Genomic DNA, 23,305 nt, shown 5'->3' on the forward strand with positions numbered 1-23,305 from the left:
CAAAGTCCCTGCCTGAGAGAGCTTTCTAGTTTTTTGGAAAACTCCTCGCGGAAAATGTTCTCAAAGATACTGTAGATGCTGTGCCGTGCACCCTCGTCGTCCGACTGTAGCGGGTTCAGTTGGTCTTCGCCAGACTCTGATGCACCGGGTTTACTGCCGGGGAGAGACGGGACTAGGCCGGAGCGGCGGGACAAGGCGGCGGCGGCTCGGTTTTCAGACTTGACTGAGGCCACCGAGGAGGGAACGGCGGACAGGGCGGATCTGGCGGATTTGGCGGATCTGGCAGATCTGGCGCTGTTGGGCTCCACCGAGGCGGGGTCCCCAGATCTAGCCGTCCTCGGCTCCACCGAAGCGGTGAAGTTGGCGGTGCCAGTGCCGGACCTGGACGTCCTCAGCTCCGCTGTGGGGTCGGCGGATCTGCCCGACCTGGGCTCCGAAGACCGGGGCTCCAAGAAGCTGAAGTCCTGAGCCGCCGCCGGGACGTTACCCGGGACATCCGTGGTGGGATCTGCCGTTTTGCCGTCCCCGAAGCCGCGGGGAGGGGCCTCCAGAGAAGCGCTGACCGTTGTGTCACCCATGATACCAGACACCACGGAGATGGTGTCCATTTCCGCCGTGGTGGTGTCCTCGGTCTCGTCCTCGCCGGCCCCTTCCTCCTTCTTCTTCTCCAGACGGTGCGCTCGTTTGTCCGCTTTGTCCTCCTTCTTTCCTCGGCCGCGCTTGCCCTTCTTTCGGCCCGAACGGCGGCGCCACAGGGATCGGACCTTTTTGGCGATGGTCTTACCGGCTATTTTAGTGACTTTGCTGGCCGAGTCGATGGTCTTGACCACGGGTTGGATAACTTGGCACATAATGATCTTGGCCTTCTCGATAATTGGAGAAGAACGAGCCGGGGAAGGAACCGGGGACACTTGGTCCAACTTGCGCAAAAGCCTGGAGGTGGACCAGGACTCCACATTGGCCGGCTCCTCTTCCGAAGACTCTCCGCCGCTTTTCTCCTCCGTGGCGTCGGCCAAGACCTTGGGCGACTTGGAGGGGGAAGCCCCGGGGGTGGGTTCCCGGTACGACTCCACCAGCATCTCATTGAGGTTGGCCTTGGCGGACCTGGCGGACGAACCCGCCGTAGACCCGGCTTCGAAGAGACCCATTCTGTCCAGGAGAGCGGAAGAGGACGTGGAAGAATTGGTCTCACCGGCTTCCTCCAATATGGGGGACAGCCTAGGGGTGGACAGCATGTCAAACTGCATATTGCAAAGCTCCTCCATCATGGCCTCACTGAAGACAGGCTGGGGAAGACAGGCGTCCTCTTTCCGGCCGTTCCTGCTCTTACCGGCTGGCGAAGAGGAGGCGGACGAACTATCATCCGGGGCATCCTCGGCCGCCGGAGACAGCCTGGACTTGCCTTCGTCCAGCGAGGACGAGGACATCGGTCGATCCCTGGCGCTCTTCTGGGACCTGGGCGAAGTCCTGGCGTCATCCTTCTGTCCCGAGCCATCCGGCGTCTTTCCGTCTCGTTCCTCGCGATCGTTCCACGATAACATCTTCGCCACGCTTTTGGTGACCGTGTCGATGGTGTCCACCGCCGGTTGCATGACGTGGCTAATCATGCTAATGGCCTTCCCGAGGATGGGAGAATTGACAGTGGAACCTGATTCGTCGTCGTCCTCTCTGGCCGCCAGGGAGCCGTCTATGAAGACCCGGTTCAGCTCTTTGGGGTTCTCGGCCATGGTGAGGCGTTCCGAGAAGAAATCCTTCAGGTATTGCTTGATCTTCTGTTGCGTGACGGCGCCGTAAGACGATTCGTCGATGTAGGAGTGGGTGGCCGAGCGTTCCTCGGCGTCCCACAGGGCGATGAGTTGTCTCATCTTGGCGATATCCGCGATGCTCTTCTCTACGATGCTTTTAATGATGATATTGATCTTCTCATCCCTCTCTTTGGCCTTCAGACTTTGAGTGGCGGTCTAGTGGACAAAACAGGACTTGAGCTAAGGCTAACGAGACGGCGGCAGGTTGACTCGTTACCTGTTCCGTGTCGGAAAGACTGGAATAGTCGCCGAACAAACCACGCTGGGCGAAGAAGTCTTTGAGACATTTCTGAGTGTTGAGAAGGTCGATGATACCGAATGGAGACGTGTGGATGGCGCCATCGCACAGTTGGTTCTTCTCGGTGACTTTTCGCAAGTGAGCTTTGTTGAAACTCGACGCCATCTTGGGGAAAGACGCCAAAGGAGCGTCGTTGTCGGCGGTTTTTGGCCGTCCGCCCGCTCAACAAACCTTTCCCTTGGCTTCTTTGATCTGGCCTTCGTAAAGGACATCAGAAGCGTGACATCGGTGGAGTAGGTCGCAGAAACGTGACATCACGGGTATGTCATCAGAGCATGGCGACAAGTGGTGGTAGTTGGGGTTTTTTGTTCAAGTCTTGGGCCCTTTTCCAACCAGGAACTTGCAAGAAACTGATTTTTGGGTGTAAGAACCGCCATCCCGAGGCAATTTCAATCCACTTTGGGATCTCACGATCAATTAAAAAGCACCATTTTACTCGATTTACTTCCAAATCAATAAAAAAACAAGACAATGACCATCAAATGTGACATGTTATTTGACTTTTAATAGCTTTAACAAAACAAAATAGCACTTTTTTGTCTACCGTCAATCCTACTTGACGGCAACTGGCTCCTGGAGCCACATCCAAGATGGCGGCTTGTTAGACTAGCGCCTCCAGAAACTGGACGGTTCGAGCTAGCCTTCTCAGGCCTTTGTCGTCTTTAGCCAGCTGTGGTGAGCACAATGCATCCTGGGTAAGGAAAATAACAAAGTCAGATGCTATTTTTCGCATTATTATTAACACAACAAGGTAAAACTATACCATAATACTCACTGGAATGGTCGCAGGTCCTGTAAAAGTATGTGTAGTTCGCGATGGGTATTTAAAGCACCAGAAAAAAATCCCTTCAAAATCCATTTTTTAATAAACTCTTTGCCACAATAAGGGGGAAAAAATCTAACAAATATATTCATATAAAGTTGAAAAAGGACTATAAATATATCCCGAAAAACGAGGACAAATTCAGAGAAAGACTGACTTTGTAAAATAGACATTTGGAATTCAACAGTGCATGTCAAAATGCGGGTTTAGGCCAGTAGAGGTCAGTAGAAAGAGTAGAAAACAGCAGCAGACAGGACAAATAAAGCAAAAAAAAACAGGGACCAATCCGTTGGAAGGGACAAAACTCTTCAAAAAAATGATATAATTTAACAACCTGTTTACATTTTTACAAAATCCGCCAGTTTAACTAAACCCCCCAAAAATGTAGTGTGTACCTTATGTTTTTTTAGTAGTAAAGGGGGAGGAGCTTGTCAGTTTCAGAGGCACTGGAGTCGCGTTTGGGGACACGTGACAAAGTAGACATTCACAGTTTGTCCTATTTTCCGAGGCCACAAAGATTCAAGCAGTGCAAAAAAAGTCCAAGAAACGTGAAGGAAAACAAAGACAAAAAAACCTGACTTCACTCTTGCTTTTAGGCCAGCAGGTAGCGGTAGAGGACGTAGAGTAGCGCCATGGCGGCGCAGTAGAAGAGCAGGAAATCGGGGGACAGCAATGAGGACCTGGGTAGTCTGTCTTCTAGGGCTAGCAAGGCCTCGGTGCAGCGTAGTACGCGGGCCGGTTTACGCAAAAGCACATCGGAGCACACACAAATGTCCGCCTGGACCGGGGTTGGGACACACAAAATGGCAGACATGTTAGAAGACAAAAAAAGCCGACCCCGGACCGGGGCACCCGTCCCCCGTCTTTAGGGGTCGAGTGGCCGGTGCGGTGTGATTGGGCAAGGAGAGCGAAGACAAACAAGGAACTGAACGTAGGTTAAAGATAGTACAGGACTACTACGAGAACCTGGAGAAGACCTCCTTTGTCTTAGGGGACAAACAATGTGTTTGGGGACTCTCGTACCCTTACCTCGGGGACGCCGAGCTTCCGGCAAGCGGCGATGAAGTTCTCTACGTTGAGTCTAGACTTGGCTGAGCTCAGTTTGGGCTGAAAAAGACAAAGACCAGGACGTCAAAGTGAGTGGATTTTTGGATCCTTCCGTATGTAGACTCGGTAGGTATGTCGCCTTGGGGAAGGTAGACCCACCGCGGCAGGGGACGGAATGTGGATGATGGAGACGGTGCGTGGGCGGACACTGTTGACCAGCTGGCAGAGGACAGTGCCGTCAGACAGTGCTCCCTCCAGGTCCTCGCCCAGGGTGATGTTCAGTTGGTCTTCCAGAGTCTGGAAGACATTCTGTGAGTAAAGGAAGGTCTTGGAAGTGGGTTTTCGGGTATTGGACCCACCTTGCGGAGCTGTACGGCGTCTGGGGTGTCCTCTTTGGGTGAGTACAGGCGGGACTCGGTTGGGGAGATCCCTACGGGTGAAACGGTTCTTGCTCAACGGTTCCGTGGCCAGGTTGTCCACAGAGTGGCTTTAACACTCACCCGTGGGTCGGACACTGCCACGGGACGAGGTGCGGAACAAGAAGCTGTTGGGTTTGTGGTTGGCTGAGGAGGGAGGAGACGTCTTGGAGGACGGGGAACCCTCTGGAAGAGTCCCGGGTTTAAGGTTGAAACGTTGGGGGTGGTTCTTACCTACTAGGACTTTGTACCTGTTCTGCTTCTGGAGCGCTGAAGGAGAAGCACCCCCGAAGACCTGTGGGAAGGGCTGGTTTCTGGTGACTGGCCACTAGAGGGAGGCAGAGGAGGACCCTTTGAGCGTGCAAAGTGGGAACGGTGCGGAAACTTGGTTTCAACTCACTCGGGGCTGCTACTTCCCGTCCTCGTTGCGGAGGCCGCAAGATTTCCTGTTTTGCTGAACGGCTTCAGAGAGCTGCAAAAATGTCAAGACGGGTTGGATGGGTAGGACATGAAGCGGGACGGAGGTGTCCATCTACCTGGACTTGTCTCCAAGTAGTTGTTGTTGAAGTCGCTCCCGTTCCTGCCAGATGAGCAGCGTCCCAGGCCGCCGGCGCTCTTCCGAAGTGGGGCTGCTAGTCGGGGACCGGTTCGGGGGCGTGGACGCCGGTGCGCTAGCGATGTCCACGTGAAGACGAGGTCTTCACCATAGAGAAGGGATTGTTAAACAAAGTGTGAGAGAGCTTGTGGGAAATATTCAATCCGGGTGAGGACTTTATCGACAAATAGTTGACAAAAGTGAGACAATGTTTGACTGTATGTAGCCAGTCAGGAATGCTGACTTTGACCCAGCTCTTCAAATAGAGAGACAACGTACCGGTAGATGGGGGAGATCTTATCGTGGGATGGCGCGGGTTTCTCCTTGGATTCCTGGAAGCCAGTCAGTGGAATGGTTATGCCAAAGACAGGCGCTGTCCAGAAAAGAGAAAGTTTGGCATCGTACCGGTACAGAGGGTTGGGTCTTGGGTCCCATCCTGGGTTCCTCGTCTTCCTCCGTCAGGCCGCCGTCCATAAATTCCAAGCGTTCGGCTTTCCCGTTGACTGGGGAAATGAGTTTTTACGTTTGGCTAGCGGCAATGCTATTCATGGCGCGTTACCTTTGTTGACTTGGATTGGCGACTCCTCCTCCTCCTCTTCCTCTTCTTCCTCCTCCAGGTTTCGCCGATCTCTGCCGACTTCAGAGACACGGAGGGACCGTTCCGAGAAGTCATCTGCGGACTAAAAACGTAAAAACAGACAGTCAGGCACTTGTAATAGGACAAACCGGGCCCAAGACGTGGACTTTACCTCGTTTCCGGACCATCTTTTGCTGCCGCTATCCACGCTATTGAAACCAGAGTCCAGTCCTCCGAACTGACTGGGGAAGAACTCCTGGTCGGAGAGACTACAAGGCCAGGACCGGTTATGGGGGATGGAAAACGGGTAGATCTCAGGCGGGTGAGTCAACTGACCAGCCGTTGAAGCCAGTGGGTCTCAGGTGTTTCTCTAGTTCTTCCTGGCTCCTCTTACAGGCCTCCATGTTGAGATACTTGAAGATGTGGTATTTGCCCTTGGAGCAGATCTGGGCCGGGGGCATTTGCAAGGGGTTGTTGTCCAGGGAGATGCTCTGAAGGTGCCGCAGGTGACGGTAGCACAGGGGGACTCGGGTAATCCGGTTGCAGGACACATCCAGGCGGACCAGAGGGAGCTCGGAGATTTCTAGTCGGGTAAAGGAGCAGGAAACGGTCGGTGGAGGGTGGGGGGCTGTACGCTGGGGATAGGTACCTTCGGGTAAGCTACGGAGCTGGTTCCTTCTCAGGTTCAGGTCCCGCAGACACTCCAGCTGGCCCAACTCCACGGGTAGACACTGCAAGTCGTTGCAGCTCAAGTCCTGACCAAGAATCGGAAACGGTCAGGACCCAAAACCATACCTCGGTAGCAACAGTGAGGGTCTAGGGTCTTTCTTACAAGCTGGCGCAGGTGCGCCAGGGCCAGGACCGAGGCAGGTAGGGAAGACAGCTTGTTGTTGCTGACGATGAGGACTCGCAAGAGGGGGAGCTCAAACACGGACGAAGATAAAGAGGACAACAGGTTCCGGCTGTTGGTTGAGAAAGGAGAAGGGACAACTTCTAAGACTGGGTGGGACACAGAGGAAAACCCCTGGCAGGGACTGAGGTGAGTACCTGAGGTTGAGGTAGGTCAAGGCTTGGAGGTTCCCCAAGCAGGGGGACAGGGAACGCATGCCATTGTGGTAAAGACTCAGTGTCTCCAAGGAGATGAAGTGACCCAGCTCCTCTGGGAGTTCGCAGAGACGGTTTTTGGACAGATCTGGACAAGAACACAAGGGATTTTTTGTATAGAGGTGATGGGTGCCATTCAGAAAATCCTTTGCCAGGGATTTCAAGGGGTTTCAAGGATTCCATCCCCGGTTCTTTCCCAGGGACGGATGCGTACAGTAGCGCTGGATCTTTGCGCTTTGGTTTGAACAAAAGGCGGGGGTCTGGGGTAGGGGGGTGGTCTAATACGCCTTCTCCGCTGGGGGGGATGGAACCGAGGGGCCGTCTGTTCTCCGCACGCATTGTCCAAAAAAGATGCGGAAACCCTGGTTTTGACCAAAACTACAGATGAGGACTAGTTGTAAAAGTGCATTATTTTGGTGTGTTTTTCTACATTTCCTTCATTTTAAAAGTGTCATGGCGACCGCATCTACACAAACAATGTTATTCAACGTCAACATCCAGCCAGACAGCCTTTGTTTGTCCTCCATTTCCTTTTATTTCTATGTGGGTCAATGGACAAGAACTGTAAATATAAAACTAGGACAACATTCCACATCAAGACACATTCAAACAGGGACTGGGGGGCGTCCAATCTATTGGTGATTGGACATCTACTATGGTCTGGGTTAGCTAGAGTTTGGTACTAAACATACTTCATTAAAATGCGGCCATATTTGTTTTTGTTTGAGTTTTAAAGTCCAACAAAAACCTTCCTGTGTTTTGTTGACACATTCTTAACAAGTTAAAGCGTCCCTTTAAGCAATTCTGGACTCCATTACGGCTTATTTTGCGAGCCCATGCTAACAGATGGCTGCTACGCCGACACGGTTTCCGTTACCGCGGCAACGCAGCTGCGTTTCATCACCCCCGTTTCCCGATAGCGCCGCTTAGTGAATCAGCCAGGTTACGTAAGAAGGCCTTCCTTTTTTTGTTGACACGCTTGTCGGCTCCCAGGAAACTCGGGGGGGAAAGTAGGGGAGTGTGTACTTGGGCCTTGGCTTTAGTGACCTCCCACCAGGGAGTTGTGGAAAGTTAGGACCGCCCACTTTTTGAGCAGCTGCCGTGAAGGCCTTGAAATACTTTCAGAGTGCAAGTTGTGTTATCTGAATCGGAAAAAGACGGCTGGATTGGGTAGGGAGGGGGGGGGTACTTGATAGCTTAACCCGCAAATGCTGCTAAAATGAGACGAATCTTAAAGAGACGGCCATTTTGAAGTGGGTCAGGAGTTGAAAAACAAAGCAGAAGTGAACGCAATGGCCAAGCCACATCCGCAATTGGGAGGAAATCAAGCTAGTGAATGCGTTTCGCTACACTTTAGCACATTTGCTACGTCAAAACTTGAGATTTTTGCGCGGATTCATAATGCGGGGGTGCTGTAGCGTGTCCATTTGGGATGAAATACAGATGATCCTCTACTTATGAACTTGTTAGGGTCTGAGCACTTGTTCATAAGTTGAAATAGTTCAATTCAGTGCTATATTTTGTATTATAATTGATGTTTAAGGTCTATATTTAAGTATATTGAAGGTTTATATAAGTTCATTTGTATGTTTAAGGCCTATATGGAAGTATATAAGTATATAATGTATGTAATACAGAAGTATATAATGTTATGCTGTTGCTAATCAATGTATATCAATGAGACCAATGAGTATCAATAAAAGAATGGATTCAGAAGAATTTAAAAGGCAAAATATATGAAAATATGCATTTTTTTTGGTCATTTTACTACTTTTAAAGTACAAAAAGTCCCTATTATCAATCCAAAATCCAACTTACCAACATTTTTGGGACATAAACGCAATTTGCAGACATGTTTGGTATGTACCGTTTGTTCCTAAGTTGAAAGTTCGTAAGTAGAGGGAGTGTCTATAAATTTCAAGTCCTCATAGCTCCTCCCACTCCATAGGATTTTGAAAAAATCAAATTCCCATCAGTTGCAGCACAACTTATTTCTTCAATAGAACCATCCTTAGGGAAGTCATTAGAACCCAAACTTCTCCAGGTCCATTTAGCCCCGCCCCCCCAAAAAAGACGAACTGTATTCTCCCTATTTGAAAGATTCCAATCCCTTTGTGAGAAAAACAGCGCACCTGAGCATCAAAGTACATCCAGGAGCTAAGATATTCAATTTCAGCCCTGAGGATAGTGGGCGTGTCCAGTCTTCAATAAAAAAAGACCACAACAAAAGCCACTCACTTGGGGATCGCCGTTTCGGGAAAAAAAGCTGGCGGCTCATCCTAGTAACCTTTTGACCTGGGTGCGAGTTGCGAAAGGTTTTGCTAGCGTTAGCTGGCGGCGAGCAGATGATGGAAGACGGATCGGGACCAACCTGGACGCCGTAATCCTCTTTTGGCGCACGGTGAGGACAAGGTCGTCTTAATCCCAGTACGTGGCGATAAAGCGGGGTGCGAAAACGGTTCGGAATTCCAAAGCAATAATGATAAACATAAATTTTAACAGTTTTAGAGCAACTATAGTCTGAATAACACAATGCCAGGGAAGAAAATATGATGACACCTGAGTATAAGTCGCAGTAGTTTCAAAAAAACAAAGGGTAAATGTGCAGGTGATGAAATAAAATTGACCAAAAATAGAGATAGGCCACATTTATTGACACTTAAGTGTCATTTTTAAAGTCTTATAGTGATGATTTCATTTCATATTTATTCCTATATACATATTTTCCACTTTTAATACGTTTTCCTCCCAATTTAACCCTTTAAAATAGTATAATTTGACATTTCTACTTATGTTTTGAATGAATTTACCGTAATGCTTAGACTAAAAGAGCAAGTTAATTTTTCAACGTCTGCTTATTTGAGATCCAAAACACTGATGTCCAGTGGCTTGGTCGTAATGACTCATTTGGAGTGTCAAGTGATGAATTATGATAGAAATTTGCATAAAAAGTGCAGGTAAACAATAGTTTTTGCATGGAAATGATCGCTAAACAAAAGACGGCCGAACTTGCCTGCGTGGGTGATGTCGGACAGATCGTAGTTGATGGCATTACGGGGGAATTCTTTCAGTTTTCGGTTGGTTAAGTGGAGAGATCCACTGGCCGCTGCGTCCTCCAGGGCTTTCTCCACACTCCGACTGGCCGACGCGACAGTGGCCGGCAGCTGGGCTCCATCCCCAGCCGCCATCGATCACTCACTACGGGGGCGTTGATCCTCCACGGAGTCGCCTTGTCCGTCACCCCCTTCGTACGATCACTCGGTCCGATCGCTGGATCGATCGATCGGTCGGTCAAAAAAGCTGGCCCCGAAGTACCGGAGGAACCCCGCAGATCGCGTCATTCGCAACAACGACTCATCGCCCGTGCGATCGCGGGGGCGGAGCTGTCAATCTTCCCGGAATAGGGCGTCCGACAACAATAAGAACACGGAGATGTCCGTAGTTAGAGAACAATGACAACCGGCAGGCGTTTGTTGGACCCATGCGAGTTTTGGAAACAGGCGTTTTGAAAGGGGGTGGGGTTGTGGGTAAAAATCTTGCTCCTTGGATAGACGCGTTTGGGTTAGGTTTTATTTTGACAGGTTTCAAGCGGAAACACTTTGGGCGGGCCCCTTTGTACGGTGGCCTACAAGTGCACAATCATAATAATAACAATAATAGAAAAGTATATTACAAATAAATCCAAAACAATTACTTTTATTAGTTTTTTAAGATTAGATTTTTGGGGAAAAACTCATGCATTTTTCATCAGCTTTTAGCATCCGACTAATTTTTCCTCCCATCCTCCCAAGCCGCATCCCATTTGGACCATCTGTCAAAGGGTTTTCGGACCCCCGCCTGCAACTGGGACTAATGTGCATAAAAGTCATAAGGGGGGGGGGGGCAAATGGATGTCAAAAATCCCCCCCAAAGAGGCATGGATCATCTCCAATCTGTCTGAAATAATACAGAGACCAATCTTGTTTTGGACTGGGAAGGTTGGCGGCAAATGTGGACGTCACCAAGTGCTGACCTTTTGTAGAAAAGGTCAGATGTTCTCACGCTCGTCTTCCTCTGGCCTCTCTGTGTCATTTCCTTTAGCATTTCCCCTGTGAACTGTCAGAAAAAAAAGTGTTTAAAAAAAGAATTATAAGGCTTTGCAGACCAAAAAGTGAGAAAAATGAACTGAAATAAGGTTAAGGGTCAAGTAATTATTGCAAGAATGTTGACCATCCACGACCCACCCCAATGACAGCTGCCATGGAGACGCATACTTTGGCATCATAACACTCTAAAAGACTAAAATATATTTCTTTAGTGTCGTCTTTTCAATAGAAATCATTCATAACCGAACTGTAATTCTAACTGGAAAGAATCCACTGATTTGTACTAATTTATATACTAATTCTAACCATAACAGTTGCACAACGTTGTAGAAGGTGCTATCACTGCCCTCCTGTGGACATTTAACACATTGCATGAGCTACAACAACAGTTTAAACTTGCTTGAAATGTTTTTAATGTTATATTTTAATAGGAATCCATTTGAAGATGTTTAATTAAAATACAACTCAAACATTATTGAATAAATAAACACATGCACTTTTTCATAACAAAAAACATCACATTCCTGTGTTTTTTCCCTTTAAACTAAGTCATTACGCTGTATTTTCGGATTTCTTTCCATTTGGATAACATATCATAAAAATGTGATTAAATAAAAAGTGGTGAAAGGTTTATCAACATCAACAAGAACCGAACGATTGCCTTATTATTGTTTGGAACAACACAAAGACTTGCTTTGCAGCGACTACGTTACCCATGAACACTTGCGGGTGGATTCAAGCGTAGATTTTCCCGCAAAAGTCCATCTTTACCCATGGATTGGTTGGCAGGCAGACAAGGTCCAACATGATTGGCGGAGCTCTATTCTCCAGCCGAACCCGGATGTTACTAGGTTATATATAACCAAGGCAGTTGGAGGCGGGGATTGTAGTTCAAACCGTCCGTCGATGCGCTGCGGCTTGCCTTTTTTTAGTTAGCTTTTGTGCTCCAACGGCCCGAAACTTTTCGAAGAATCAATCATGGTAAGCTAGTTTCATCCTCCGCGCGGTCAAACGAACGCATTTTCACGCGTAATTTAACCGCGCGATACGTCCACGTACCGATGCTTTATTTTTAGCGAGCGTTGTTCCTCTTAGCTTAGCATCGTTAGCTTAGCTTTTCTACGCTACTAGGAACCAAATACGGAAAATATGGCGGTAAAAGCTAACCCTGTCGTTTGCTTTTAAATTTACTCGACTTCCGACAGTCAAATGCGTATTTTTATGTGGGTTTTTCTGCATCTAGGCTGGGGGAAAGGCGGGTAAAGACTCCGGGAAGACCAAGACGAAGGCGATTTCGCGCTCTCAGCGAGCCGGATTGCAGGTTGGTTGGTTGGTTCCCATTCATTATTGTGCTATGGGGCTTCCTTTTGTGGACATTTGATGACAAAGTGCTTGTGTTTCCTTTTTAGTTCCCCGTGGGACGTATCCACAGACATCTCAAGTCCAGGACCACCAGTCACGGCAGGGTTGGGGCAACCGCCGCCGTCTACAGCGCGGCTATCCTTGAATACCTCACCGCCGAGGTACCATACTACACCCCGCCCCCCACCATCTTGTTTGTTTTGGGAGGGAGAAGTTATGGTGGAATGGGCTCCTGGATGCTAAATGCTAGCATTTTTGTGTGTTTTTAGGTCCTGGAGTTGGCTGGAAATGCTTCCAAAGATCTGAAAGTGAAGCGTATCACCCCACGCCATTTGCAATTGGCCATCCGAGGGGATGAAGAGTTGGATTCCCTGATTAAGGCCACCATTGCTGGTGGAGGTGAGTCCTATTTTTGTTGTTTTTTTATGTATTTTTATGTCTGGTGGTGATTATGTGGCTTTTGTTTTGTTCCAGGTGTAATCCCGCATATCCATAAATCCCTGATTGGAAAGAAGGGCCAGCAGAAGACCGTATAACGAGGATTTGCTGGAAATTGCGCCATCTCAGGACGACGTCTACATTTTTTTGTTTTTTTTTACCCATTGTTTTAGTGTTAGAACACCTGTAGGAGTTGGTTTGGGTCGAGCTTGCTCGCTTACTCACCTGGGGGTATTTTTTTCAAAAGTGGCTTCAAAGAAGCTCTTTTTTGTTGTTTGTTTTTGTTTATTTTTTTTCTTCTTCTTCCTGGTGCTGCAGTTCTTTTGAATTTGCTTTATGTGGCATTCCCTTGTTCAAGTGGTGGTTTAAATAAAGCTCTTATGGGCCACGCATGTCTGGCTCCTATTTGTCAAAAATCAGGTCTCATATTGCATTTATATTGTTTTTAAATTAGGAAAAATGTCAAGTTATCAGAAATTAGTGTTAGTAATAAATAGTATTCAATCATTCCAAATGTTAAGTACTTTAAGTATGTTTTCCCTTTCTCTTCAAATCAAAATAATACATTTTAATACAAGTTATAGTATCATTAGATGTATTAATACATGATTTGTTTATAATTGATTCAAATTATTCAAAAGATTAACATGACCAGAAAAATTAGTTGCAATATGAAACGTGTCCACAGGACGGCTCCATTTCCCCATTATCACTGAATACAATATGTCGTAGTCAAATTTATGTATATAAACCTGCATAATATTTACATATCAGGTTTCAAATGGAGTTAAAACATAAATCAGGTTATTTTACAACAGGAATTATTTGACCAAAACTACAAAATGGATGCATTTTGAACTTGTAACCCAAGCCTCCGCCATTAAGGTCAATTAGGAGGAAATGTGGTCTGCGTATGTTTGCTTGGGGGGTGCAGGAGGGGGCTTTTTCATTTGCTTCTAATTCAGGGAAAGGAAGTCAAGCGAGGTTTTACCTCCAGCTCAGACTTTTCTCTGGAAGCCATTAACAACTGAGACATACAAAAACAGGACTTACTTGGGCTACATTCCTACCATTTTTTAAAGATATAGCAGTAAATAATCCATTTTAAATGTCAGCCCTTTGCCCCCCAAAAATGGATTATTTTTGTATACTTTAATGGGCCACTTACAACAACATGGTGGACTACATTTGGCCCCCGCCCCCCAGTTTTAACTCCTATGCTCCCATTTGTCATCACAATTAACACAGCGACCACTCCTATAATCATTTTTGGGGGGTACACAACCCTTGTCTGGATTTTTGTGTGTATCTACGTTGTGTGTGTGGGTGTACTCACAGTCGGTCGGGGTGGGCCGGCAGGATCACGGTTGGCCGGGTCGCTTGGATCTGTCCGGGGGGAACAAAGCAGGAACGGTAGGGGTGGGGGGGTACCATGTCAAACCCCCTTGAAATCAAAGCCCATGTTCAAGATTGGGATCCCCTCCAGAAAGCTGGACTCTATTTAGGGCGTTGGAGTTAAAAAAAAACCCACAAAAATACAAAAAAATAACACAATCACTAGCAGTAGTTATTTTGTACTAAACTAATTAAATTCTCTAAAAAAACATAGTTTTTTTGGAGACTTACTTGTAGCCACCTAATTTGAAGGAGGAAGGCCAAACCTCTCCTCCTCATCCTCAATTTGCTCTTAATGACTTCCTTGAGTTCCTTTTTTGGGGGGGCGCACAGCGACGAAAAAGGGGGCGGAGCTTTCTCTTTCAACTTGGACTTGCGCCAGAGTGACAATCAAAGTCTCTTCGGTGAGAGATTAGTTCCGAGGTCCCCCCAGCCCCCTTCTTGTTTTTTTATTGGAGGAAAACAGGATGTCCTGCTAGCCAGACGTGACCCCGCCCCCCTGGACCCCCCACTAAAGACCAGTTCTGTAAAAAAAAATGGGTGCAAGTAACTTCCCCAAAGTTTTCACAGCTGGGATGGCGCGTCAGTCCCTTGCGCTAACTTGCAAGGTTTACAATTTCAAAGAGGACAACCCCCCCCCCCCCCCCCCCCATCACCCAGCCTGACCCCGACACCCCTGTGATTGGATCGTAAGGTTTAAAAGCACCCCCCCCCCCTTAACTCTAACACAACAGGCGTAATGAAACATTTAGTAACAGAGTAACAACCAAAACAATCTTGTGCATATCATCCAGATAATATTTATTATCCATCTTTAAAAATACACAAAAAAAGGCCCCGTCAGTGTTCCATCCAAAAAAAATAAATAACAGTTTCATCCCAGTACACCCGTAACAACAGTACTTGTTTTTTTTTTTTCAGTCGAGTTTGGACAACAAGGGAGGAAGGGGTTAGCATTAGCTGGCTTTAGCCGACCGGCACTTATTTGATTGGTCGTGTCCTGCCTTCATTCAAGTGCTTCCGTGGATCCTTTCCTTTGTTTGGCTAGTTGCAAAACAACAAATTTAATAAATAAGACTTTACAGCATGATAAGGCAACGTGGTCCACGCGGGTATTCATTGCCCGAAACTCCAAAGCCACGTACATTGGTCTCCAAGAGCAAAATGGTGGTTTTTCTCAAGGGTTCAAGGCTTCATGGTTGATTAGATAACCCCTGACCTCCCACTTGATAGTCCAAAGTAAGCAAAGAAGCCAAAAATCAGCAAAAAAATGTAAAAAAATAACGAAAATCAAGCTGCCAGATGCTCAGAAGAGTCCAGAATTTTCCAGGTAACTTTGCAGTTTTCTTACTGTACTTCGGTCCAAGGAGCAAAGGTCAAAGTCAAAAGTAGTATTTGTGATGTGAAAGTGTCCCGTCTCTTCAATCAAGTTGACGATCTGAAGAAGTGAAAAGTGGAATAACTTTGAAATGATATTTAAAAGAGAGAAAAAACTGGTCTTGAAATGGGTTAAGACTTTACCTGTTGGAGTATATGACCTTCTCTTAATGTCATCAGTCTTTTGTGCAGTTCCACTAGCTCATCCAGGTAAGCCTGGGAAGTGGACAGATGTCCAAGACGGACGGGGACACCAAAAGATTGAAACCTGAGGTTACTATGTTTGGGTTTTTGTGAAATAATGGCCCGCAATAGAAACATTTAAGTCCATTTCTTCAGTGTAAATACCAATGCAATTCCACAATATCCAGAATAGAGCCCCCTAAGAATGACTTACCTTGTCACAATCAAGGTTTTTGTTCCTGTCCTGCTTGTTATTGGATGTCTTGATTGAAGGAACAGCAAAGAAACATCAACCCAAGCACAAGTAGTACAAGTTCCTTAGTTCCAAACATGGAAAAAAACTCTTACCGGATTGCTGGTGGTCTTCACCAATCCCGGGACCTCGTTGCGTGGTGGCGGCGTGGGGGCGGAGCCATCACTCTCACTCCCCTCGCTCAAACTGACCCTGTAGGAAGTCACCAATTATTTCAACACCGTAGAAACGTGGGTTTACCCAGCAGACCTGCGCTGGGTGAGCTGAGGCCGATCGGGGTCAGAATCCAAGTCCTGGTCATCATCGTCCCCGGAATCGTCCTCGTTGTCGTCAGAGTGGAAATCCCGCATGACCGACTGCAGTGGGCCCAACACTGTGCGGGAACCAAAGCCCTATTTGAACCGGCTGTGGTTTTGGACCGGAATCGGGTTCGAGTACCTTGACGTCTGTGGTGCGTGGGGGCGAAACCAGAACCGGAACTGGTACTAGCTGGACTGGGCTGTTCCGACTAGTGGCGGTGGAGGAAAACAGAGACGGAATCAAGTCCGAAATCACTTTTCAAGTAAGCATCTAGCTTGTTTGTTAGCTTGCTTAGCACGCCATGACATCAAGCACCCCCTCCCCACCCCGTCAAGCGTCAAAACAGGTCCCCGTATACAAAAGGCGCCAAGGGATTTGAATAGGCGTCGCCTCCCGCCGACCAACAACACACAGTCGACCCGTGGCTTTATGGGAGGGTGCGGACAGAGTGCCGCAAATCTTCCCCGGGCTCCTTTGTTTGCTGTTACTCAAAGACACAAAGGAGCACTCTTCAAAGACAATAAATTGACTTTTAGTAGCCATTTGAGGACACTTTAAAAACAGGGGTTGCCCAAGCGCCGGCCCGCGTGCTGTTCGGGATGCCGTAACGATACACCCCTTGGTGGTGGGTGGGAATTGCACCCCGGTTTTGTGTTCCCTGGACTCTCCAGTGCTCGGCAATGGCGTTGGCAACTCCCTAATCCACATTTCCACTCTTGTCTCGGACGTTTCTGGTCCAGTAAGCAACGGGAACACAAAGATCAAACGGGTGGTCACATGACAAGGGGGTACAGCTCTTTGCGGCCACCGGGGTTGCGAGGGAGTCTGAAAAGAATCAAACACCTGGCAGTTGTCACCCCCCTAAACCCCCTTCTAGGAGCCACATCCCTTTTTATATACCCCCCCCCCCCTCCCCACTACTAATGGCACTTCCACACAGCCGAGACGTTAAAAACAAAGACATACCGGAAGTGGAGGAATGGAATCACTGGTGAGGAACTGGCTGCTATTCTATTGCTAATCACGTCTGTGGTTCTCAGGTGTCGTAAAACTATAAACCGGTAGGGGATAAGACAAGGGGTAGGGAAGCTATGGCTCAGGGGAGCCACATGTGGCTCTTTTGATGAGGGCATCTGGCTCTTTGCTAACCTGTGAGCTAAAATATGGTGACAGAACTGAGATATTACATCTAGGAGGGCAAAAAAAAACCCTCTAAAACCTGCACCAAAGTGGACAAAAAACCCTCCAAAATCTGGACCCCAGTGGACAAAAAAACCCTCCAAAACCTGCACCCCAGTGGACAAAAAAACCCTCCAAAACCTGCACCAAAGTGGACAAAAAAACCTTCCAAAACCAAACAAAGCCCCTTCCTCAACATGGATATTTTGTCATACTTACATCTGATTTGGTTGACTCCACTTCAGAGTCGTTGGGGTCCACTACTTCCTGGAAAGGCGGGAGTGCGGGAGCCTTCCGGTGTGCCGCCTCGTCACCCTCGGCGTGCACTTTGGCGCTCCGCATCTTAAGGAGCTTCTTATCGGAATGTTGAGTCTCCGACACGGGTTTCCCAGACAAGTCCCCGAATGTCCTTTTACGTTTTTTGGTCTGGTGATTGTCCCCGTCTGGAGCCGGCGGGCGTTTGGCGGACCCTTGGCTCCGGTTTGACAAGAACTTGGGTTCCTTGAAACCCATTTTGGGATTGCTATTTCGAAGTGGCTGGTTCTCTTTGGGTTTTCTGGAAGGTTCTTTTAAGGATTTGCTGGACTCCCAACATGAGTCTCTAAAGGCACTTTTGGTTTCTTTCAAGTCTTTTGGTGGCTTTTCTTTGTGGTCCTTAGATGGTTTATGTGCTTTGGAGAAACTGATGCTGTTGGAGCTGGTAGCCGTGGTCAGGAGCGCCGCCGGATCGCTAACTTTGGACACGTCCTGGAATGACAACACGGGGTGCAAAATGGGAAAATGAGGTAACGGATCGTAAAACTGTCAACTGGTTCTAAACTCTGGCGCACTCCGTCAGACCAGGACAGTCCAGACCTTAAATAATAGCTTTGCCAGAGACCCTAAGAACCTAGCTTGGAGAAACCTGAGAAGACTAGTATTCCCCAGAGAGACATAAACACCCACCTTAATCCCGTGGGAGCTTTTGGTCTTCCTCGGGTCGGAGAAAGTTGCCCCCAAGGAGTTGTCGGGAAGCGAGGGGAGCTTCATGTGCGGCCCGAATAGGGATGCCGAACCTTCCTGCATGACCATCACCTACCGGGAGAAGATCAACAATGAGTTCCCTGTTTGCTAGCATGGGGGCTATCTGGCAAATCCTACTTTGGAGTCCTCTGAGGTGCGTTTGTGGGGATCCCGTTGCTGTAGGATAAACAGAAGACATAGTCAATGTAGGGCGTCTCTTCAGGTCTCAAACTGGTTTAAAACTATATGGAAATTCAGAACCTGGTGGACAGACAATGTATAGAAACAAAAACCTTAATCTCAGTCTGCAGGAGGACGTCCTATGCTTATGGATTTCCAGTTTGACTCCACTTTTTTTAGCTAGGTCTACAATGTCTGTGTCTGTCTTGCTACTGAAACCAAGAAATTTGCCAAATATGGGACGAAATACTAATCTAATCTTAATCATACTGGATTGGGAAGGGACCAAAGACCAGTTCCTGAAACTTTAGGGTTATACAGGCTAGTATTTGACGGCCAGGTCCAGTTTAACACCCCGATGCGGCTTTGTCTTTGAAGACAAAGTAAACACAGAGCACTTAGCTCGGGTCGTAAAAAGCCCACGGACCAGAGGGGTCTCCCCAGTGCCGAGACCCACCCCTCCGGCTCGTAGTAGCTTGCGTCGAAACTCGTCTGTGGGGTTGTTGAAGGTGAGTTTCTCACAGCGGAGATGATTGACAGGTGGGTGACCCTCCAGGTGAAGGAACAGGTCGTAATCGAAGCGGACTTTCTTAGGCTCCTCCTACGGAAAAGACACGGCAAAATCTCATCCAGAAAAATGGAAATAGGGTTTGACGGACTTACCTTGTTCCTGAAGTAGACTTCGATGGGTAGGATGAAACCGGCGTATCCAGACTCTTCCACTTTGTAAGGCGGGTCCTTGCACACTTAAAAAAAAGCAAATTTTGGCTTTTGGCCATTGGGTGTCAAGACCCCTCCCCTTAACCCCCAAGGACCTCCAGGACAAACAAAGTCGGCTTGAGCTCAGGTGTTTTTGTGGCGTAAATTTGGCAATCTGTCCTCCCGACGGACTCTGAACACAGACACCAAGCCCCTCCCTCTTTTCAGAATCGACGGATCCACCGACCGAACCAGTTGAAGAAACCATCGTGGACAGCACCTCCCATGTGGCGTCCCTCCAAAGCTCTTTCAGCAATAGACTGCTAATTTCAGGAACACTGTTATTTATTTATATATTTATTAATGTATTTATTTATTTACTTATTACCTATCTATTTATGTCTATAACAGGGGTAGGGAACCTATCGGGAGCCATATGTAGCTCTTTTGATGAGTGCTTAAGGTTCTCTGCTAAACTTTGAGCCTATCTGTACACTAGTTGCTTTAATGCTTTAAAACCAGAGCCCTAGACTGGGCCTAAGTTGTATATCCGTTATCTTGAGGGTGCAACGGTAAAGCCAATAAACATGTTGAGCTTCCACAAAGTACCCGTTGACCCAGAAGAGAAAATTAGCACCCGTGCCGCTTCTAGCTTCTCTTTTCTTCCCGTCAAGAGTCCCGGATTCAGACTGGGGACAGGGGGGGGGGGGGGGACGTCAATCACAGAACAATGGCAGTCAGTCCGTATTTGGCCTTTCTCTGTAGACTGCCTTGTAATGAGGCCGCTTCGGACACTGAGCTTAAGAAGGAAAACAAAAAAAGGCTGGAAGCGAAAAACAAAAGGGAAAAGAAAAAGATTTCAATCCCTCCGCTTGCCCACCCTTAATACCCGCCCGTCTAATCCCGACTGAGCCATTCATCTCAACGGCGCTCGTCCAATAAATGTCAGCAATTGTACGCCAAGTGTCCCTGGGATTTTCAAGTGGGGCGTATTGACAGCTAGGCTAAAAAGGTATGGACAAGCTAGCTAAGGTTTAGGGCTTTGCAGAACTGGATTCGGTTCGGATCCAGACGATAAGGGGGTAGGGTACAGGTTTACCGGGTCCAATCCTTAAGAAACAACCCGGTTAGTCTGTTTTCTTGACATCCCGGTTGACCCAAAGGACCAGAGAAACGGGGTTGGTAAGATTTTAAAGTCCGGATCGCCCAAGTGTCCTCAACCAGGTTAGTCCAAAGACCTATGCTATACAGGTGGTTGGTCTGTGTAGACCCCGGTTTGTCCATTTGAAACAGGGCTAGGCCTCTGGCAATGGGGGCGACCTTTGACTCACAGAGTCAATAGCCGGCGTTTGACTCTGCCGGACTTTGAACTTGAATCCGCCGACTCAACTTCCCTCCAATGTAAAGGAAACAGATATTGTCACTACGGTCTTAGAGGGTGGTGGGGGGAGTCTAGTATCTAATGGAAACGGACTACCGGCCCTGTTCCTAGACCCCGGCGATGTTAGTCCTCAAATTTAGCCAACCCAGATAAAGGACTCTGGTTTCCAGTGGTGCTCGGAGGTTTAGTTGATGGTCCTTTTGGTGGTACTGTCTCATATCCAAGTCCTGTTTCATATCCAAGTACTGTCTAATATCTAAGTACTGTCTCATTTTCAAGTACTATCTAATATCCAAGTACATTTGACCGGCTACCAAAAGACCAGGGACCAAAAGACCAGGGACCAAAAGACCAGGGACCAAAAGATCAGGGACCAAAAGACCAGGGACCAAAAGACCAGGGACCAAAAGACCAGGGACCAAAAGACCAGGAACCAAAAGACCAGGTACCAAAAGACCAGGAACCAAAAGACCAGGAACCAAAAGACCAGGGACCAAAAGACCAGGGACCAAAAGACCAGGGACCAAAAGACCAGGAACCAAAAGACCAGTGACCAAACATCCGGTCCCAGTTCCAAGCAGGTTCAAATATGGCCACCCCTAAACTTAATGTCTAATCCTATTGTACAGAGAGGCCGTGGCAAAGGATCTCCGGACTGCCCATGTCCCTAAAAACAATTTGGCGAACCACCACTAGCACTCGACAGAAGCCAAAAGGACAGCCAGGGTAGGGTGGGGGGGTTGTGAACACATTGGACCAATCAGTACCCCCGTCAGATTGTGTATGCGTCTGTAGCGTAGCCAAGTTGGCCAACACTGAGTTCTTTCTTCCAGGAACGGAGATACCTCGCCTCATCGTGTTCAAGACTCGCAGTTTTCAACATGTTGCTCTGTCCCTTTTGAACAGAGGACATTAGGTCCAATCAGTGGCACCGGGGGGCCAATAGAAAGGGGGTAGGGGGGGACAAAAACCCACACTGGGTCTTCTTCAGCTCCATGTATCGTAGAAGCATTGCCGTTGGCTGTTCCCATGGTAACTGCCGGAACTGTTCGAGGTAGCCACCGTGCGCTAGAATTATTTTTTTTTATAAAAAGTCACCGTCTAGGAGGGGGGGGGGGGGGGGGGGGACACATCCGTTTAGACGACGGTACTCGGGAACAAAAGACAAGAAGAAGGGGGTTTGCGAGTGAGAAGGAGGGGGGGGGTGCTGAGATTCCATTGCACCTCTAAATCTCTTCAGGATGGGATTAGCGCGCTAGCTAGCTACACTTGAAGCTCATAAAATGCAATTGACGCTAACAGGACAACATTTTTTTTGGGTCTGAAAGATGCTTTGGAATCAAAAATACTTGTAGTTTTTGTTGACTATAGGAATATAAATAGTCTGTTTTTTTGGATCGGAAACCTCATAAAAACTCAGAATATCGGTTAGATCTAAAAATAAAAGACACTTTTGGAGAATTTAAGCACTTTTAGAGATAACTAAATGGGTTTTTTCACTTTTTTTTACTAAAATTAGGGTTTTAAGTTGCGAAAAATAGGATGTAAACAGTCAGTTTTTGGATTTGAAACCCATAAAAACTACTGAAAACATCTGTAAGACGTAAAAATACAACTAATTTTTGGTGAATTACCGTTTTTATTTCACTTTTTGACTAAAATTAGGGTTTCAAGGTGCAAAAAATATGAAAAATACGGAAAAAATAAAATGCTATTCACCTCGTTTGGGTTTGGGGAAACTCTCGTGCAGGTGAAAGACAACTTTTTCCACAAAATGTTGTATGTTGCTGTGTTCCGGTCCCCGCACAAAAACCATCCAATCGTGAGTGAAACCTTCCACCGTGGGTTTTTTTCGGAACTGGGCGCGGTGGCCGAGTTCGAGTTTCACCTGAACGGGACCCTGTTTTGGGAAAAAAAAGAAAGAAAATGATAATACATTCAAATTGAGCCTGGGAGCGGTTAGCCCGGAGCCGAATTTGGCTCGAGAGCCATATTTTGCATCTTTTGGAGTCTTGGGTGAGGAAAACATTGATTTTTTTCATTTTTTTACATGATATTTTTATTTTAACTTATTTTATACCATTTTTGGTCATCATTTTTTGCATTATTTGCTGTAAACTTTAATTTTTACATTCTAATCACTAGTAAGCAAGATTTCTTCAACTTTTACATAACAAAGAGTATTTTATTGGCAGTACTCAAGAGGAATTTATGGATCCCCCCCTGTAAACAACATACTGGTCTCCAAACCAGCAAAACCAGTGCTTAAAAAGCAGGACCACACTGAAATCAAGACTTATATTACACATCCAAATCAATGTTAAAACAACATAAACCAAAATACTATGTCATAACAACAATAAAGGTCTAGTAAGTAGTAGTAATACTCTATTGTAGTATTTGGAAACTTGAATTTTGTGCAAAGAACATCAATGCCATTGAAGAAATCCGTTTGATTTCCAAGGCATTTATTTTGAAGGCGTTTAGGAAATATAGATGTGAAGATCAAATTTAGACCGAGTGCAAAGCATTGGCCTGATAAAGACGGGTGGACGGACGGGCGGACGGACGGACGGGTGGGTGGCCGGGCGAGTCGGCATCGAACCCCTCTTGGATGGCTACTCACCGAGTTGGCCATCCCTGAGGCCCCGCGTTAACAACAGATCATGGAGACCAAGTGGAAAGTGGAGCTAAATCCAGTTTGCGTGCGATGGAAGACATGATCTCCACTCACTGCGCTCCAAGCCACATTCAAGACTTTCCAAGACTCGCCGGCAGTCAAGTGGGCAGGTATTAAAAAACAACG

The 23,305-nt window shown here is 47.3% G+C and overlaps 3 protein-coding genes across 4 annotated transcripts; 1 reads left to right on the plus strand and 2 right to left on the minus strand.

The window, feature by feature from the left end:
* Positions 1–2,588: 2,588 nt before the first annotated feature.
* lrch4 (leucine-rich repeats and calponin homology (CH) domain containing 4) lies at positions 2,589–10,215 on the minus strand. Of its 2 annotated transcripts, XM_077742006.1 has the most exons (18): positions 9,679–10,214; positions 6,609–6,753; positions 6,394–6,523; positions 6,211–6,316; positions 5,898–6,144; positions 5,734–5,830; positions 5,544–5,664; positions 5,390–5,487; positions 5,264–5,316; positions 4,926–5,087; positions 4,790–4,861; positions 4,641–4,717; positions 4,474–4,575; positions 4,333–4,403; positions 4,133–4,270; positions 3,956–4,033; positions 2,879–3,704; positions 2,589–2,794 (listed from the first exon to the last, which is right to left on the minus strand). In XM_077742006.1, exons 1-17 carry the CDS (start codon positions 9,851–9,853, stop codon positions 3,519–3,521), a joined length of 2,058 nt encoding a protein of 685 aa, XP_077598132.1. In that variant the 5' UTR covers positions 9,854–10,214; the 3' UTR covers positions 2,589–2,794; positions 2,879–3,518. The 2 variants fall into 2 exon arrangements, with proteins under 2 accessions (XP_077598132.1, XP_077598133.1); XM_077742007.1 differs by lacking the exon at positions 2,879–3,704 and having other exon boundaries at positions 9,679–10,215.
* A 1,356-nt stretch (positions 10,216–11,571) lies between these two features.
* On the plus strand, positions 11,572–12,942 carry LOC144213507 (histone H2A.Z). Its single transcript, XM_077742008.1, has 5 exons — positions 11,572–11,731; positions 11,994–12,071; positions 12,160–12,273; positions 12,382–12,511; positions 12,587–12,942. The coding sequence occupies exons 1-5, from the start codon at positions 11,729–11,731 to the stop codon at positions 12,646–12,648; spliced, it is 387 nt and encodes a 128-aa protein (XP_077598134.1). The 5' UTR covers positions 11,572–11,728; the 3' UTR covers positions 12,649–12,942.
* Positions 12,943–14,722: 1,780 nt separating this feature from the next.
* mllt3 (MLLT3 super elongation complex subunit) lies at positions 14,723–23,294 on the minus strand. The gene is made up of 13 exons (XM_077741667.1): positions 23,126–23,294; positions 22,219–22,399; positions 19,083–19,165; positions 18,877–19,020; positions 18,378–18,416; positions 18,183–18,311; positions 17,457–17,984; positions 16,197–16,266; positions 16,008–16,131; positions 15,854–15,950; positions 15,720–15,767; positions 15,467–15,538; positions 14,723–15,383 (listed from the first exon to the last, which is right to left on the minus strand). The coding sequence occupies exons 1-13, from the start codon at positions 23,135–23,137 to the stop codon at positions 15,252–15,254; spliced, it is 1,659 nt and encodes a 552-aa protein (XP_077597793.1). The 5' UTR covers positions 23,138–23,294; the 3' UTR covers positions 14,723–15,251.
* Positions 23,295–23,305: the final 11 nt, after the last annotated feature.

Source organism: Stigmatopora nigra, chromosome 20 (genome assembly GCF_051989575.1).
Source record: "Stigmatopora nigra isolate UIUO_SnigA chromosome 20, RoL_Snig_1.1, whole genome shotgun sequence".
Taxonomy (NCBI): domain Eukaryota; kingdom Metazoa; phylum Chordata; class Actinopteri; order Syngnathiformes; family Syngnathidae; genus Stigmatopora; species Stigmatopora nigra.